This window comes from Rhinatrema bivittatum, chromosome 5, assembly GCF_901001135.1.
Source record: "Rhinatrema bivittatum chromosome 5, aRhiBiv1.1, whole genome shotgun sequence".
NCBI lineage: Eukaryota > Metazoa > Chordata > Amphibia > Gymnophiona > Rhinatrematidae > Rhinatrema > Rhinatrema bivittatum.
This window is the reverse complement of record NC_042619.1, coordinates 12757725-12776649: the sequence shown is the minus strand read 5'-3', so window position 1 is coordinate 12776649 and position 18925 is coordinate 12757725. Positions and strand designations below refer to the sequence as shown.

The following is an 18925-nucleotide window of genomic DNA, read 5'->3' as shown; positions in this document are numbered from 1 at the left end:
GATTCCCTTGCTTTCCTCCTCAGAACTTACTACAGCTGCAGCTTTTACTGACTGAGCTGTTGGTCCTGTTTAGCCTGTCATTTTCTTAATTGAATTTGGTGTAAGTTCTGTAGTTTTTTTCCTCTCCTTACAGGTTTATACTGCTTGCCTAGGTGTGCAAGTTGGTGGTCCAACCTCTCCCCCACTAGCACGACCCACTGCCCCTGAGAAGCCGTTTTCCTCGGCGCAGCACAGACAGAGACGCAGCATACCTCTGTACTGACAGAAAGGGGAAAAAAAGTATTCAGAGGGGTTTGGGGCGCTCTGGATCGGGTCGGTGCCTTTCTAATTGCTATAGAGCTCTCCGTCTGCCTTTGGTCAGTGGCAAGCAGCCTCTGGGGTGAAATTCACTCACCAAAATTTCCCCCCATGCCGCGCCCGATGCAATGCACCGCCTTTGGAGAGCCCAGTTCCCGGCTCTCCCGGGAAGGGCTCTGTGCGAGGTGCCTCCCCGGGGGGGAAGGGACCTCGAGTCTAGGGACACATTCTTCTTCGTGCGGCCATGCGTGCCTGTCTTCAGGGAGGTCAGCCCTGTTCCCTGGCAATCTGGGAACGGCGGCCATTTTGTCCTCAGGGTCGGCTGCTCCGCCGTGGTCAGTTACTGCTGCAGACCTCGGTCGTTCTCCCTCCCCCGCTGATTCTTACTCCAGTCCACCTCCCAGATACTGAAGCACTTCCAGGGGACCGCCCCCCCAGGCCTCTGCTTGAGCCGTTTTCAGCAGAGTTTATTACGTTAATGCATAACGTTTATCTGGCTAGGCAGAGCCAGCAGCAGGATCCAGCGTTTGCAACCCCCCCCCGCCACCCAAAGTACCCAGATTGGGTGAGACCACAGCTGCTCCACCTTCAGGGGTCACTCGGGGTGCTACAGGAACAGGACTTCCTCAAGGGCCAGTAGGCTTACTTCCACAAGGGCCAGAAGGCTCTCAAGGGCCCTCCCGAGTTCGGGTGGTATCCCATGCAGTCGCCCCAACCCCTCCTCAGGACCCTGCCGATGACCCATGTCTGGATGATCCGGTGACCTCTACACAAATGGAGGGTGATGATCCCCGAGTCCTGCGGCTTTCAGTGAGATGAATTGGACCCCCTTATTTGGCATTTCTTGGCCGAATTGGATATTGACCCTTCTTCAGAGACCCCGAGACCTCAAAAGGTGGATAAGAGGGGGGACCCCGTCCTGGCAAGCCTTCGCCCACCAGCCAAGACTTTTCCTTCACATCCTATGATTCTGGAATTGCTTTCCCGTGAGTGGGAGACTCCGGAGGCATCTCTTCGGGTAGGCAGAGCGATGAGCAAGCTTTACACGCTCCCAGATGACTTCCTTGAGCTCCTCAAGGTTCCAAAGGTGGATGCGTCCGTGTCAGCGGTCACGAAGAGGACAACCATTCCGGTCACTGGGGGCACCGCCTTGCGGGATGTTCAGGACAGACAGCTGGAAGTTTACCTGAAGAGAGTTTTTGAGGTCTCCTCCCTAGGCGTTAGATTGGTCTTTTGTAGTTCTCTCATGCAGAGAGCAGGTCAGAGATGAGTCCAACAGCTCCTGGGGGCTCGGGCGTTACCACCCGACGAAGCGCAACAGGCGGAACACCTGGAAGTGGTAATCGCTTATGGAGTGGACGTGCTGTATGATCTCCGGGTACTGGCCAGGTCCATGGTTTCAGCAGTCTCGGCGAGACGTCTCCTCCGGCTATATAACTGGTCAGCAGATGCTTCTTCCAAAGCCCAGCTTGGTTCCCTGCCCTTCAAAGGAAAATTGATCTTCGGGGAAGAGCTGGACCAGATGATTAAATCGCTCAGGGAGAATAAGATACATAAGTTGCCAGAGGACCGGCCTCGGACTGCCAGAACTTTCAGCTCCACTCGCAGCCGTTTCTGAGGTGAATCAGAGGGCACCCTCCTCCCGGTCTCAAGCCTGGTCTCATTCCTTTCGTGGACGAAGACCTGCTCGTGACGCCCTCTCTCAAGGGGCAATGTCCAAACCTGCCCAATGAAGTCTTGCTGGCCCACTCTTCAATTCCCAAGATAGGAGGACGTCTGTCTCTTTTCTACAACGAGTGGGTCAAGGCAACATCAGACCAATGGGTCCTGGATATTCTAAAGGACAGCTACGCTTTAGAATTTGCTCGACCCCTAAGAGACAGGTTTGTCTCCTCTCCCTGTGGGCCTCTGAAAAAGCAAGGGATAGTATGTCAGATGCTCGACCGACTCCTCTGCTTAAGGGCTATTCTCCCGATGCCTTGACGGAACAAGGGTCAGGCCATTATACCGTCTACTTCGTAGTTCCCAAGAAGGAAGGCTCTTTCCGCCCAATACTGGATCTCAAGATGGTCAACAGGGCTCTCAAGATACCACGCTTCAGGATGGAAACCTTGCGCTCTGTAATAGCGGCCATTCACTGAGGGGAATTTCTAGCCTCCTTGGACTTGACGGAGGCCTATCTTCACAACGCTATCCGGAAGGATCATCGTTTTCTTCGCTTCAAGATCCTCAGTCAGCATTTTCAGTTTCAAGCCCTGCCTTTTGGTCTGGCGACCGCTCCCCACACCTTCACCAAGATAATGGTGGTGGTGGCGGCGGCCCTGCGGAGAGAAGGGATTCTGATCCATGCATACCTGGATGATTGGCTCATCTGAGCAAAGTCCAAGGCCCAGTGTCAACAGTCTGTCAGCAGGGTCCTGCACCTTCTCCACTATTTCGGGTGGGTCGTTAATTTTGCCAAGAGCAGTCTTACCCCCTCACAGATGCTAGATTTTGGGGGGGCACACTTCTGCAGCTGCAGCGCTTCCGTTGGGGGGGGCACACTTCTGCAGCTGCAGCGCTTCCGTTGCTTCTTGCCCCCGACAGCTTGGGACTACCTTCAGGTCCTTGGTACTATAGTTTCCACTATAGATGTGGTTCCTTGGGCTTTTGCGCTTATGTTTCCTTTGCAGAGGGTGTTATTTTCCTGCTGGAAGCCGGTGTCCCAGGATTTTCAGGCACCCCTGCCGCTACCGGAGGTTGCCAAGGACAGCCTCTCCTGGTGGCTCATTCTGGATCACTTGTTGCAAGGCGTGAAGTTGGAGATTCCCCAATGGGTCATCGTTACCTCGGATGCCAGCTTTTCTGGTTGGGGGGGCAGTGTGCGGGAGGTACTCGACGCAGGGGCAATGGACGACATTGCAGTTGGCGTGGCCAATCAATCGCCTGGAGACCAGGGCGGTTCGCCTAGCCTTGAAGCGGTTCCTCCCCCTGATCCAGGGCAAAGCCGTGCGCATATTCTGACAACGCAACCACAGTGGCGTACATAAATCGCTGGGAAGGAACAAGGAGCCGGCATGTCTCGCTGGAGACAGACAAGCTGATGGAGTGGGCGGAGCTCCACTTCTCTTGCCTGGCGGCTTCGCACATAGCCGGGGTGGACAATGTCCAAGCGGATTTCTTGAGCCGCCAACGCATAGATCCGGGGGAGTGGGAGCTCTCCGAGGAAGCAGTGGCCTTTGTGTTCGGCAGGTGGGGAGTTCCCCACCTGGACCTAATGGCCACTCAAAAGAATGCGAAAGCCCCACGTTTCTTCAGTCGCAGAAGGGAGCATGGCACAGAGGACGTGAAGCTTGGTGTGAATCCATGCATGTTCTTCCCCATCAAACGTCAGTATCGCAGATACTTTCTTTTCTGCAGCGAGGCTTGGAAAAAGGACTGGCCTACAATTCCCTGAGGGTTCAGGTGGCTGCACTGGGGGCTCTGGTCCCTTGACTGGAGGGAGCTCTTCTTTCTTCTCATCCTGACATAGTCCAATTTTTTGAAAGGGGTGAAGCATGTCAAGCCACCGCTCCAATCAATGGCCCCCTCTTGGAACTTAAATCTGGTATTTCGGATTCTGGGCGGTCCACCTTTCAAACCGCTGAAGAGAGCTTCCCTCAAGGATCTCTCTCAAGGCCGTATTCCTGGTGTCTATTTGCTCTGCCCGCAGGATCTCGGAGATCCAAGCATTGTCGTGTCAAGAGCCCTACCTCCGTTTCACAGACTCCGGAGTTTCCTTGACCACAGTGCCATCTTTTCTACGAAAGGTCGTCTCGGCCTTCCATTTGAATCAGTTGGTGGAGCTACCCTCCTTCTCTAACGAGGATTCCAGAGAACTTCAGCGACTGGATTTATTTTATTTATTTATTTATTTGAATTTTTTTCTATACTGGCATTCGCGATGGGAATCGCATCATGCCGGTTTACAATTAACAAGGTGTGACAAAAGGAAAAAAGTAAGAACATTAACAGTGCTAAAAGAAAAAAATAGCAGTTACAATAAAACAGGGACATAATACAACTTGGAATGGTGAGAAGGCGATAGTAAATTAACAATGAAAAAATAAAGAATAAAAATAGATAAGTAAAACCTGCCTATTTAAAAGAGATTGTAACATTAAGGAGTTGTCAAAGTTGTTGATTACCCTGTAGGGTGGTCAGAGTTAATTAAATTGAAATTAGGTTCAATTGGTGTCTGGAAAGGCTTTCATAAATAACCAGGTTTTAAGTCTTCGCCTTCGTCAAGTGTGTCCTCCTTCGATACCTGGAGGTGACGAATGTCTTCCACCTATCGGACCATCTGTTTGTTTTGTGGGGGCGGTCCCAAGAAAGGGCATAAGGCATCTAGGACCACCTTTGCCTGTTGGCTAAAGGAGGCAATCTCTTAGCGTATATTGGAGCAGAACGTTCTCTAACTGAAGATATGAGGGCTCATTCACTCCATGCACAAGCGGCTTCTTGGGCAGAAAGCAGAGCGGTCTCTCCACAGGAGATATGTCGAGCGACTACTTGGAAGTCGTTGCATACTTTTGCACATCACTACCGGTTTAATATCCAAGCACCGGTCTTTGGCTCTCAGGTAATTCGAGCTGGGCTATCGGGGGCCCACCCTACTTAGGGAAGCTTTGGTACATCCCACGGTCTGGACTGATCCGGGTACGTACAGGGAAAAGAAAATTATTCCTTACCTGCTAATTTTCGTTCCTGAGTACCTCGGATCAGTCCAGATGCCCTCCCTAAGGATCTTCTGGGATTGGGAGTGGCTCGCAGTTTGAATACATAGGATAATTCAGTACAGATTGTAAAGGGCTTGATAGTTCTGTTTGCAAGTTGTTGTTCATTGCATATACATGTTGACAATTTGGTTTTTTGCCTTGATCCATCCAATTTGTTCTTTCTTGCTTTGATATGCTTAATACTGAGGGGATGCAGAGGACGCACCAGCTTATGAGAGGGTGCCCTTTCAGTTTTTGCTCTGACTCCATCTGCTGGAAGGGGGACCTAACCCACAGTCTGGACTGATCCATGGTACTACAGGAACGAAAATTAGCAGGTAAGGAATAATTTTATTTTCTGCAACTTTAAGTAATAACTTTTTTTCTGTAATAATGTAAAATGTAATTACTTAAAGACTGTCATGTAAATTGTGTTATTTTGACCAATATAAATTTTGCAGAATTTTCAGTTTTTGTGTGCAGAATTTTAAATTTTTTTGCGCAGAATTCCCCCAGGACTAAAACATGCACAATTATCACATAACAAAATGCAAACACACAAAAATGTGGATTACACATTCAGCATGCAGATCCTTAAAAACCTCATAGACTGCACTTGCTGCCAGGGAACCAAAAAAAAAAAAAAGACACCAGAAACTAAATAAGCCAGCTTGCTCCATGCCCATCGCCATATGAAAGAAAATTAATGTGATAAATATCTGATCGATTTCTTCCAGAAAATTGTCTTGGCCTTTTTTCAGAAAATAAAAGAATTCCTTTCCATTCTAATGTCAGCAGGCAACAAATTCCAGAGTGTAGGTGCCGCCACCAAACCTACCCACCTGGGTTGATTGTAATTAATGTCTAGGTATATATCAATTTAACTTATTGGCCAGATAATCAGGTCCCAATCCCCATAAGGCGTAAAAGGTCAAGACAAGATCTTGAATTGCATTCGTGCCTTGATTGGCAAGCAATGCAGCACATACAAGGCTATGACAATACAATATTACAAATATTTGGTTTCCAAACCAAGTACAGTACTCAAGGTGAGGTCTCACTACTGACCTATACAAAGCAGTAGTACCTCCTTTGTTGTGCTGGTGATCCCTATTTATATATACGCGCGTCTGTTTTTATCCTGCCGCAGATAATCACATGCACAAAATACAAACACACCTGCAGTGTGTATATTGTGCATGTATATTATGTATCTGCAAATTATTTTTTTTTGTTACTGAGCCTTTCCTTTTTTTTTTTGTAAATTCAATCCCCACAAGCAGTGGATCTTAGTATCGTAGTGATACTAAGTAAGAGGAACCATTAACAGGATTTTTTGTTTTTTCTTGAACCCTTGGCTCGTGTGACTTAATGCCAGCTCTGGGGCTGGAGTTAAACTTGCCACGTTAACGAGTGTACATTGGGCACCGGGGATTTTTCTGCATCAGGGGCAATAGCTAATAGCCTCATCTACATGCAATTACATGTGATGAGCTCTATTAGCTACGCACTTGTTTCGACACGCATTTTTTAGACGCACTAATCCCATCACTGCATTGGGAGTTATTCTAGGGTGTCCAACCACACGTTATGCTGTGCACTAGGCTGAAAACCTATATTACATTGGCTTGAGACTTGGCTAATGGATAATTTTAATAGGTCGGCAGGTGATGTCATTGGATGGTTTGGTTAATAGATAGTCTTGCACTGCATGAGGTGGGAAGTTCTTACTGTGGGATTTTGCTTTGTTGCTGTCTTGACATTGTTAAGATTATAAATTACAATTTTTCTCCTTTCCTTTCATTTTACAGCAAGCCAGCCGACGTCAGTCCATGACTTTCAGCATCCTGAATACACCCAAGAAGCTGGGGAACAACCTTCTGCGCAGAGGCATCAGCAAGAAGCCAACACCCAAGATTTCTCCACGAGGAGGCCCCAGCAAAAAATCACCCAGCAGGAAGTCCCCCAGAACAGCAACCTCACAGTCACCCAAGGGGCAGACCAAGGTTAGGAAGTGACCCCTTAGGCTTTAGAGAGTACCTTAGATAGTGCACCATGTACTATTTTCCCATAGACACAAAATGGGAAAACTCTTTATTCTCACAGGATAAGCAGGATGGTAGTCCTCACATATGGGTGATATCATCAGGATGAAGCCCAATCACGGAATACTTTTGTCAAAGTTTCTAGAACTTTGACTGGCACCTTCTGGGCATGCCAAGCATGGCACTAACCCTGCATCCAGCAGGGGTCTCCTTTCAGTCTCTTTTTTTTTTTCGCAGCATGTGGATTTTTGGAGCTCTTCACAAGTTCCTGACAGGAAGTTTTTTCCCCGGGAAATTTGTTTAAAAACTTGCAAAAGTTTATGTCCCCTAGGGGTCTCCCTTCTCCGCTGTCGATTGCCGCGTCCGTACTGTAAGTTTGCCCTGTTTTTCAGTCTGTTCCCGGCAGGGACCGGTGTAGGTCTTATCGGCACCAACCGCGGTCGGCCTAAATTTTTCAACGACCATAATGGCGACGGGTTTTCATCAGTGCCCTGACTGTCCAAGGACAATGTCAATCACAGACCCTCATTTGGTCTGTGTATTATGTCTCGACCCGTCGCACGACATGGAGACTTGTACCAATTGTGCCCAAATGACTCCAAAGGGCTGTCTGTCACGTTGGAAAAAATGGCGCTCTTATTTCAGCGCTTGTCTTCACAAACGCCATCGACTCTATCCCTGGCGAAGCACCGTCATCGCTCCGATGCCGAGGAGTCCTGATCGATGTCTCAGTCTTCAGCTTCCCCGTCATCAGTGCCAGAGTCAGGAAAGGCTGAGCACCATGAAAAGCACCGGCACAAGCATCGGAGGCCAGTGCCTTTGACTTCGGGGATACCGGTGGCGTCATTGTCTAATCTCGAGCCACCAAAGAAGAAAACCCGAACTGAGGAGCATAAATCATCCTCGAAGCCGGATGCACCAAGGCGTCCCTCTCCTTCGGTGGGCGCGGCCGCCGAGTCTCCACCAGGACCGGTGGACCCTCCGGCGTTGCCGCCATGCCTCCCACTCGGACCTGAGGCTCACCACACCAGCGTTCCGAGAGGAATTGCACCGGATGGTGCAAGAGGCAGTGGTCCACGCTGTTCAAAGCCTCCCAAGACCACAGACGCCAGCACCGATGCCCGTGCCGGAACAGGCACCGGTGCCATCAATGCTACTCCCTCTCCTCAATAAGCTTGATGTGCTTATCGGGGGCACCGAGGAAATCACCGATCCCCATGGCTCCATCGACACCCATTCTGCTGTCTTCGGATGAAGAGAACGTGTTGAGGCCGGAGCCCGTTCCGGGGCCTTCAGGAGTACCCGCACCGAGGAGACCGGCGAAGTCACAGATACCATCGATGCCACTTTGCCCGGTGCCAAAGCCGGGACCATCTATGCCAGCACAGATACCTTCGGTGTCAAGACCACCTCCGGCCGGAGGGGGTCCATTTCTTCCACTACAACCACCAATGGATGCGGGGGATCAGCCATATGATCCATGAACAGATGATACATCGGATTCCCAAGACTCAGCCAATGTCCCAACAGAGCTGTCACCTCCGGAGGAAAGGTGCAAGTCTCCGCCGGAAGACCTCTCCTTTATTAGTTTCATTAAGGAGATGGCAGAGACTATTCCCTTTACGCTGCAGAATGAGGAGGACTCCAGGCATAAAATACTGGAAGTACTTCAGTTCCTGGATCCTCCAAAGGAAATAATGTCTGTTCCCGTCCATAAAGTTCTGTTAGGTTTGATGCAGCGAAACTGGGAGCATCCTGGGATGGTTTCTCCTGTGAATCGCAAAACGGATGTTATCTATCTGGTGCAGCTATCCCCTGGCTTCCAAAAGACGCAATTAGCACATCAGTCGGTGGTGGTGGAGTCCGCCCAGAAGAGGGCCAAGCGTCCAAAGCCTCATTCTTCAACACCACCCTGGAAGGAGCAGAAGTTCCTCGACGGTTTAGGGCGCAGTGTGTTCCACGGAGCTATGCTCATTTCACGTATTGTCGTATCAATTATATATGACTCAGTACAATCTGAATCTCTTCAAACAATTACAGGACTTTGAGTCCCTCCCAGAGCAGCTTCAAGATCAGCTGAACTGTATCATTATGAAAGGCTTCGCCGGGAAACATGAGGTCAGATCGGCGTATGATGTATTTGATACTGCATCCTGATTGTCAGCGGCCGGCATCAGCGCTCAGTGTTGGGCTTGGCTGAAGTCCTCGGATCTCCGCCCGGAAGTGCAAGATCGTTTGGCTGGTCTCCCCTGCACAGGGGATAATCTCTTTGGAGAAAAGATCCAGGAGATGGTGGCCCAGCTGAAGGATCACCATGAAACACTCCGTCAGCTCTCGGCGCTCATGCTGAGTTTTCAACTTCCTCCAAACGGCCGTTTAGACGGGAGACAAAAAGACCAGCGTAGAAAGCCCAGAGATGATATCCCCCACCAGCACGGGCTCGTCCCGTCCGTTCCAGAAGCCTCCACCACGACAGCCACGGACTCAGAAGGCACAACCTCCTGCCCAGCCTAGTCCTGCTGCGGGATTTTGACTTCCAGCTCAGGAGCGAATGTCATCCCCCTCTGCCTGTCGGCGGCCAGCTCTGCCACTTCACCACCATGTGGCTAAAGATCACCACAGACCGGTGGGTCCAGTCTGTCGTAGCTCAAGGTTACCAATTAAACTTCCTCTCCGTCCCATCGGACACTCTACCTCGGCCGGGGTGGACCTTCTCCGACCACTCTCATCTGCAAGAGGAAATAACTTCCCTCTTGCAAGCAAATGCTATAGAACCAGTTCCTCTTTCCCAGAGAGAACACGGCTTCTACTCCCGATACTTTTTAATTCCAAAAAAGGACAGGAGGCATTCGCCCAATATTAGACCTTCGGCCTCTAAACAAACATCTTCAGAAAGAGAAGTTTCGGATGGTAACCTTGGGCTCCTTAATACCACTTCTCCAACAGGGGGATTGGCTTTGCTCTCTGGACCTAAAAGACACGTACATGCACATCGCAATTACTCCGTCTCACAGAAAGTACCTCAGATTCCTTGTCGGAAACCAGCATTTCCAGTACCGAGTAGTTCCATTCGGCCTTGCTTCAGTCCCTCGTGTCTCCACGAAATGCCTGGCAGTAGTAGCCACATACTTAAGAAGACTAGGCACTTATGTCTATCCTTATCTAGATGACTGGTTACTGAGGACTCTGTCACTGGAAGGGGTTCTTCACTCCCTCCATCTTACAGTGCAGCTACTACTATCCTTGGGATTTCTAATCAATTATCAGAAGTCTCACCTAATTCAGTCTCAAATCCTCTCCTTTATTGAAGCAAATCTCGACACGATCCAGGCAAAGGCTTTTCTTCCAGAGACTGAGCTCACATGCTGGCGTTACTGGTGCATGCTATACAGTCTCGCCGAACCACGACAGCTCATCATGTACTCGTCTTATTGGGACATATGGCGTCCTTGGTCCATGTTACCCCAGTGGCTCGTCTGGCCATGAGAGTAATGCAGTGGACATTAAAGTCCCAGTAGTCACAGGCACATCATTCAATGTACAACATTGTCCATATCACCAGGCAGCTTTGCCTCTCACTAGCGTGGTGGATCCAAGAGTCCCACCTGCTCCAAGGGCTATCATTTCAAGCTCCAGAACCTCAGATGATCTTAACAACCGATGCTTCCACTCTAGGGTAGGGGAGCACATGTCAAACAACTGCAGACTCAGGGAACCTGGTTGGCAGAGGAGTCACAGCATCAAATACATTTTCTGGAGCTCCGAGTGATCAGATATGCTCTCTGGGCATTCCGGGATTGCTTGTCCAACAAAACAATCCTAATCCAAAGACAACCAGGTAGCGATGTGGTACATCAACAAGCAGGGAGGAACCGGGTCCTACCTCCTATGTCAGGAAGTAGCACAAATTTGGGCTTTTGCTCTATCTCAGGCCATGCTCCTGAGAGCGACCTACCTGGCGGGTGTGGACAATGTTCTAGCGGACAATCTCAGTCGAGAATTTCAGCCCCACGAGAGGGCACTCAACCCTGTGATGGCGGACTGGATATTTCGGAAGTGGGGGTATCCGGGCATCGACCTCTTCGCGTTTCAGCACAATTGCATGGTGGACAACTTCTGCTCCCTACATCACAGTAGCCAAGTTCCACCTTGAGATGCGTTCGCCCTATCCTGGGCGAAGGGCCTCCCCTATGCCTACCCACCACTTCCTCTCATCAGCAAGACTCTCATGAAGCTACGCACAGACAAAGGCCTAATGATTCTAATCGCCCCCTACTGGCCACGACAGGCATGGTTTTCCATCATTCGGGACCTCTCAGTGCATCCGCAGATTCGCCTAGGCACGGATCAGTCCCTGATATCGCAGAGGAATGGACAATTATGCCATCCCAACCTTCAGGCCTTGTCACTGACAGCCTGGATGTTGAAAGGTTAATTCTGCGGCCGCTCAATCTCTCGGACTTTGTATCCCAGGTCGTGGTAGCTTCACGAAAGCCTTCTAATAGAAAATCTTATCATTCTAAATGGAAAAGATTTTCCTTATAGTGCACTTCAAAGGAGTTAGATCCTTTTACTTTCCCCCCACAACGAAGTTTTTGGACTACCTCTGGCATCTCTGAGTCAGGTCTGCAAACTTCCTCCATTAGAGTACATGTCAGTGCGGTTTCCGCCTTCCATAAGGGTACAGGAGATGTCTCTATTTCAACACAACCCTTAGTAGTGCGCTTTATGAAGGACTTGCTTCACCTCAAGCCCCCTCTTCGTTCCCCGGCCCCTGCTTGGGACCTTAATGTGGTGTTAGCGCAACTCAAGAAACCTCCGTTTGAGCCACTGCACTACTGCGAGTTACGGCATCTAACTTGGATGGTCCTTTTCCTTCTTGCTTTGACGTCTGCTCGCCGGATCAGTGAGCTACAGGCGCTGGTTACTTACCCCCCTTACGCAAAATTTCTTCATGATCAGGTGGTCCTCCGAACTCATCCTAAATTTCTACTGAAAGTAGTATCTGAGTTTCATTTAAATCAATCCATAGTTCTGCCTACTTTCTTTCCAAAACGCCCACTCACTTCCTGGTGAGCGGGCTCTCCATTCCTTGGACTGTAAATGTGCGCTGGCCTTTTATTTGGAACGCACTGCAGCCCATAGGAATTCCACCCAGCTCTTTGTCTCCTTTGATAGACCTAAGTTGGGAATCCCAGTGGGAAAGCAGACCCTGTCGTCCTGGCTGGCACTCTGTATTTCCTTCTGCTACCAACAAGCAGGCCTTCCGCTACTGGGACGCATTAAGGCACACTCCATTAGGGCAATGGCAACGTCAGTAGCACACCTTCGTTCTGTACCTCTTACTGATATCTGCAAAGCTGCGACATGGAGTTCTCTCCATACCTTTGCAGCTCATTATTGCCTGGACAAAGCTGGCACACAAGATTCTATCTTTGGCCAGTCTGTTCTGCGCAGTCTATTCTCAGCTTAATACCCAACTTCCGTCCTATAGCCCGCTGGGATTTTCAGGCTGTTGCACGTCTTTGGGTGTTTTTGGTACATGCGCGGGCATCCTCAACTTGTTATTCACCCATATGTGAGGACTACCATCCTGCTTGTCCTGTGAGAAAGCAGAGTTGCTTACCTGTAACAGGTGTTCTCACAGGACAGCAGGATATTAGTCCTCACGAAACCCACCCGCCACCCCGCGGAGTTGGATACGCTTGCGATTTGTTATTTTATTTTTCACACACTCTTTTCACTATACGTGAGACTGAAGGAAAGACCCCTGCTGGATGCAGGGTTAGTGCCATGCTGGGCATGCCCAGTAGGTGCCAGTCAAAGTTCTAGAAACTTTGACAAAAGTGTTCCGTGATTGGGCTCCATCCTGATGATGTCACCCATATGTGAGGACTAATATCCTGCTGTCCTGTGAGAACACCTGATACAGGTAAGCAACTCTGCTTTATATCTGGCCCATTGGGCTATCAAATGTGACTCCATGCCAGACACTGAAAAAAAAATCTAATCTTCCTCTTCTCCATGAAGAGGGAAAACATGAATTGTGGAAAGTAGCAAAGTTCCCCTTGAGCAAGACACTACTTGAATCCAGAAACAGACTCCAAGCTGCCAAAGCAGGCTTTTTCTTTGACTCTTGCAGGATAGTGCTTTCTGAGTGGGAAAACCTCTCCTTGGAGCCCAGCCCTTTTCCTTTCAGTCAGGCCTCTCAATAGGTCCCTCTAGCTATGATTCCTTTATTTCCCCTCAAGAAAAAGACCCAAATAGTGAGAAGTGGCAAGTTCATCTCTGAGAGTGATGATGTCCTGTGTGTGGAGACAAACTCCAAGCAATATAGTTCCTGAACATACCAGGGGGTTTTGCATCCCTACCAGCAGAATGGAGTCAGAGAAACAAAAACCTTTGAGGCACTGCTACATAACTGAGTGCGCCACCTGCAGTCCCTCAGTATTTTTCGGACTCCAGCAGATGGTAGAGGTGCAAACCTGCAGTCTAGTTGTTAGTTTAAAAAGTATATATATATATATATATATATATATATATATATATATATATATATATATATATATATATATATATATATAAAGTACAACGGAAGCTCCCTGAGGTGTGAGGTGATCGGGCTCCCTCGACTCTCCGAGTCTTCCCTCTCTGCACCACTGATCCTGTCAGGAAAGTATCTCTTAAGCTTTTTTTCTAAAAGAGAAGAGAAATTTTCTGCAGGGAAGGCTGTCTACAGGCATCAGTAGTGGGCCTTGACGGGAGCTGTCGGCCAGTGCTAAGGGGCAGAAGCATTGTTTGTGGAGGTGCGTCAGCAGCCCGGGACTTCGGGTGAGTGCGGTGCAGGCTTAGGCTTGGGAGGACCGTGGTGCAGCCGTTTTTTGTCCTTGCTGTTTTTCAGCTGACAGCGATCGAGTGAGTCTACTAGCAGGAACTGGGTATTGGCTTGACTGCAGTCCCGAGATCGGAGCTTGTGCTCTGTGTTTTCTCTGGAGCTGCATGTGCGGCTTAACAGGGCACCTCGGGGCATGTGGAGCCTTGATGGCGCCAAAGCAGAAGTTGGCCACATGCTACGCTTGTGGCTCTTCTGTGGCATGGCTGGATGCCTGGTTCCTCTGCCCAGAATGCAGATCAGGGCAGGAGTGATCCTAGGCAGGGGCCGTGGAGGGAAACCAGGCCTCTGTTTGGCCGGGCCCATTCCTGATTCTACTGAGGAGGAAGCTCAGGAAGTCGTGGTGAGAGCCTCCAACGGGGAGGGAGATTCGATGAACAGTCCCCAAGCTTGGAGGAAGATGATTCGGGGGATGTTTCACTAGAGTTTATTCTCCTTTTACATGAGGCCTACCTAGCAAGGAGAGGCTGCATAACAGCCCTGCTGCTCCTCGAATAAGAAGCCCAGGGGGGCCTCACAGGGAACTAGTGACATCCTGTGACACCTGGGGTTGCATTGACTGGGGCCTAACGGCAATCCCAGGGATGGTGAGAATACAGATCAATCATATGAGGAACTTCTTGATCACGGGTCGGATCTGGATGTGACGCCAACCCCCGATGCGATTCGTCCAAGGATGACCCTTATCCAGAGGAGTTTCCGGTGCCGGAACGTGGGTAGTGCATTTGTTGAGGCGGGAAGAACTGCGGCCTATGATTCCTCAGGTTCTGGAGGAGTTAGGTGTGAAGGTCTCTCAGGAGGAGGCAGATAATGAAGGAGTTAATCTGGTCCTGGGTGGGCTTAGATGGCCCACAAATGCTTTTCCTTTGCCAAAGAAGATCCAGAAGTTGGTGAACCGAGAGTGGGACTTCCCGGATGTGGGTCTGAAGGTGGGCAGAGTGATGACTAAGCTTTATCCCTTGTTAGATGAAACCCTTGACCTGACAAAGGTTACGAAGGTGGACACAGCTGTTTCGGCTGTTCCAAAAAGACAACAATTCCAGTGGTGGGGGGGCCGCCCTGAAAGAAGTAAAGGAACGCGAGCTGGAGGTGCAGCTCAATGGATGTTTGAGGTTTCCGCGTTGAGTCTACGAGCTGCGATATGCGGCAGCTTGATGCAGAGGGCCTGTCTGTGTTGGGTTCAGAAGGCTCCGGAGTGTATGGCGTCAGGCGACAGCTGTTCCTTAAGAACATAAGAAATTGCCACACTGGGTCAGACCAAGGGTCCATCAAGCCCAGCATTCTGTTTCCAACCGTGGCCAATCCAGGCTACAAGTACCTGGCAAGTACCCAAAAACTAAGTATATCCCATGCTACTGATGCTAGTAATAGCAGTGGCTATCTTCCAAGTCAACTTGATTAATAGCAATGGATTTCTCCTCCAAGAACTTATCCAAACCTTTTTTAAACTCAGCTACACTAATTGCACTAACCACATCTCCTGGCAACAAATTCCAGAGTTTAATTGTGCATAGAGTGAAAAAGAATTTTCTCTGATTATTTTTAAATGTGCTACATGCTAACTTCATGGAGTGCCCCCTGGTCCTTCTATTATCTGAAAGAGTAAATAACCACTTCACATTTACCTGTTCTAGACCTCTCATGATTTATTTTTTTTGTATTTATATTTTTATTATAATTTTCAACAAGTTACAACATATGCACGTAAAAAGCATAATGGTACATAAGTAACAGTCGTAACATAGTATATATTTATACAGCTGGTAAACAATAATTATTCACCTTATGTAAGAGAAAATACAATTCCAGCTATTACTTAAATTCCCCATCCCACCCCCCTTCCCCCTCTATAGGAACTAGCATCTGCGTTACTTAAAATATCGTTCCGCCAGCTGGCATACAGCAAAAACAAATATGTAAAAGCACTCCACTAGGATCTGAACAGATAATCATATATTCCAGTATCAAGATCAAACATCTAGGAAGCTCCAAGAAAGTTATCAACTAGTCATACTATGGGTACATGACCATTTAAGTTACCCAGTCAAGTAGGGGACGCCATATTTTAAGTTCCCTGTACGTACCTGGATCAGTCCAGACCGTGGGTTATGTCCCCATTCCAGCAGATGGAGTCAGCCCAAAGCTTCGAGGGGGCGTCACCATAAGTACTACTACCCCCTCTGCAGGAGTTCAGTATCTTCTGACTCCAGCAGATGCGAGTAGTGGAATCTGGGCTTGCTCCCGATTTCCTTGAAACTCTTTTGTTTCCCTTTGATTAGGGCTTTCTTCTCTGTGTTGTTAGTTTTGGTTTTGGATCAAGTTGTACTTTAGTTGAAAAAAAAAAAAAAAAAAAGGGTGAATTGGTTAATTGGGGAGGCGTGTCTTCTTTGTTGTGCCCTCTGCCTCCTTTTTCTTCGCTCTCAGCGCTGGTCTGTTTCTTTCCCGGGGTAAGTCGCTTTTTTGTTGTTTCCCTGGCTGTGCTTTTTCTTTGCAGCTAGATTGACTGTGACTGCCGGGGAGACCGGCCTCCTTCGCTTGCTCCCGCGGCCATCTTGCCGGCTCCTCGTGGGCAGCAGGGAGCAGCAGAGCTATTTCGGTGGGCTGTGCGGCCAGGAAGGCCCCCCGCGGCGCCGTTTGGGTTTTAGCGGCGGGTAGTGCGGGCCGTCCGGGCCCCCCCGCAGCGGCGCGCCGTCTCGCGGCCCCCCCCCCCCCCCCCGCCCCCCCCCGAGGCTGCCGAGTGTTTTTTCATCGTCGGGGCTGTCTTTCGGCGCGCTTGCCATGCCGCGGCCGTCGCGTTGCTCGGCCTGCGGCGAGCCAGGATCGCACATTTCTAGGGAGGGCATCTGTGCTAGGTGCCTCCCAGGGGGGGAAGGCACATCCGGGCCCCGCACTTATTTTTCAGCGTTCGCAGCCTTGCCCGGACGGCGTGGGCCGGCCCCTCCCCCATTCCTGGCGGGAACGGCGGCCATGTTACATGTGCTGCGCTCTGAAGGGGATCAGACGGAGCTGGAGGATGGGGATGCCCCGGAGGGCCCTCCCCCGATCCTATTACCGGAGGCAGCTACGGAGTTGGACTCACAGGGACAGGGCCCTCCGGGGCCCCCACCCGCGGAGGTCACCCCGAGTAGGCCGGGGTTTTCCCCAGAGTTTATTCGGCTGATGCATACAGCGTACCTGCAGGAACTGGCGGCTCCCGTGGGGCCTCCACCCCCCAAGCTACCGCGGCCCTCGTCCTCCTCTCCGGCCCCCCCCCCCCTCCGGGGGGCGTGGGGGCCTCGCAGCTCCCTGTCCACGTCCGGCTCCCTGTGGGTTCGGGGGGCACTGGGTCGGACCCGGTTTCCCCAGGATCGGACCCTGCCGCTACGGGGCAAGGGGATTCTACATCAGAGGGAGAGGATCCCCGCACGCTGCGCCTCTTCCAGCGGGAGGAGCTGGATGACTTAATCCCGCAAATCATTCAGGGGTTGGACCTCGATCCCCCGCCGGACCCGCCAGCTCCCGTCGCGCCGGCTGTAGTCACGTCTTCGAAGAAGGGAGATCCGGTGCTGGCAGCACTTCGTCCGCGGGCGCGGGCATTTCCCATTCACGAGTCGTTCCTGCAACTCCTCACCAGGGAATGGGATTCCCCGGAGGCGGCTCTGAAGGGCAGCCGTGCCATGGAGAGGCTGTACCCGCTGCCGGAAGATTTTCTGGATCTCATCAAGGTCCCTAGGGTGGACTCCGCGGTGACGGCGGTCACGAAGAGGACCACCATTCCGGTGACGGGCGGAGCAGCGTTAAGGGACACGCAGGATCGCAAGTTGGAAGTATTCCTCAAGCGGGTCTTCGAGGTCTCCGCAGTGGGGCTGCGGGCGGCGATGTGCAGCTCGCTTGCCCAGCGGGCTAGCCTTCTCTGGGTGCAGCTGCTGCTCACTTCTCAGGTGCTGCCACCCGAGGAGGCCGCGCAAGCGGATAGGCTGGAAGCCGCGGTGGCTTACGGGGCTGACGCCTCCTATGATCTCTTCAGGGTCCTCGCCCGTTCCATGGCCTCGGTGGTGGCGGCGCGTCGGCTCCTATGGCTACGCAACTGGGCGGCGGACACGTCCTCCAAGTCCAGCCTGGGTTCCCTGCCATTCAGGGGTAAGTTCCTATTTGGGGAGGATCTGGACCAGATCATCAAGTCGCTGGGGGAAAACGCGGTCCATCGCCTGCCGGAAGACAGATATCGCTCCACCAGGGCTTTCTCGTCCTCCCGGACCAGAGCCAGGGCGCAAAGACGCTACAGGAGTTACAGACCGGCGACAGCCCGACCTCCCCCCTCCAGGTCTCAGCCCTGGTCGCGCTCCTTTCGCGGGCGCCGCCCCGCGCGTCCCGCTTCCTCGGCGGGCCAACCTTCTCCCAAGTCCTCGCAATGATGTTCAGCTCGCCCACTCCGCCGTCCCCAAAATTGGGGGGCGGCTAGCGTTCTTCTACGAGGAGTGGGCACGGATCACCTCGGATCAGTGGGTCTTGGATACCATAGGACACGGCTACGAGTTGGAGTTTGCCCGCACTCCCAAGGGACGGTTCATTTTCTCCCCTTGCGGCTCAGCCATCAAGCGAAGGGCGGTCCAGCAGACGCTGGACAGGCTGTGGGAGATAGGCGCCATTGTATCCGTGCCCTCCGGAGAGGTGGGCTTGGGCCACTATTCCATCTACTTCGTCGTACCGAAGAAAGACGGGTCCTTCCGCCCCATACTGGACTTGAAGGAAGTCAACAAATCCCTTCGAGTGACCCGGTTCCGCATGGAAACGCTGCGTTCGGTGATCGCGGCGGTGCATCGAGGGGAGTTCCTGGCCTCCCTGGACCTGACGGAGGCCTATCTGCACATCCCCATCCGGCGGGAGCATCATAGTCTCCTACGGTTCAAGATTCTGGACCAGCATTTCCAGTTTGTGGCGCTTCCGTTCGGATTGGCGACGGCCCCGCGCAGCTT

General features: G+C 51.2%; 1 protein-coding gene across 6 annotated transcripts in view; it reads left to right on the top strand.

Moving 5' to 3' along the window:
- Positions 1 to 18925, top strand: part of NUMA1 (nuclear mitotic apparatus protein 1) — a 503280-nt gene that overhangs the window by 467338 nt on the left and 17017 nt on the right. For all 6 annotated transcript variants that reach the window (XM_029602025.1, XM_029602029.1, XM_029602028.1 and 3 more), the window contains one exon: positions 6845 to 7039. In XM_029602025.1, coding sequence (XP_029457885.1) covers positions 6845 to 7039 — 195 coding nt within the window. The remainder of the gene's footprint in view (positions 1 to 6844; positions 7040 to 18925) is intronic.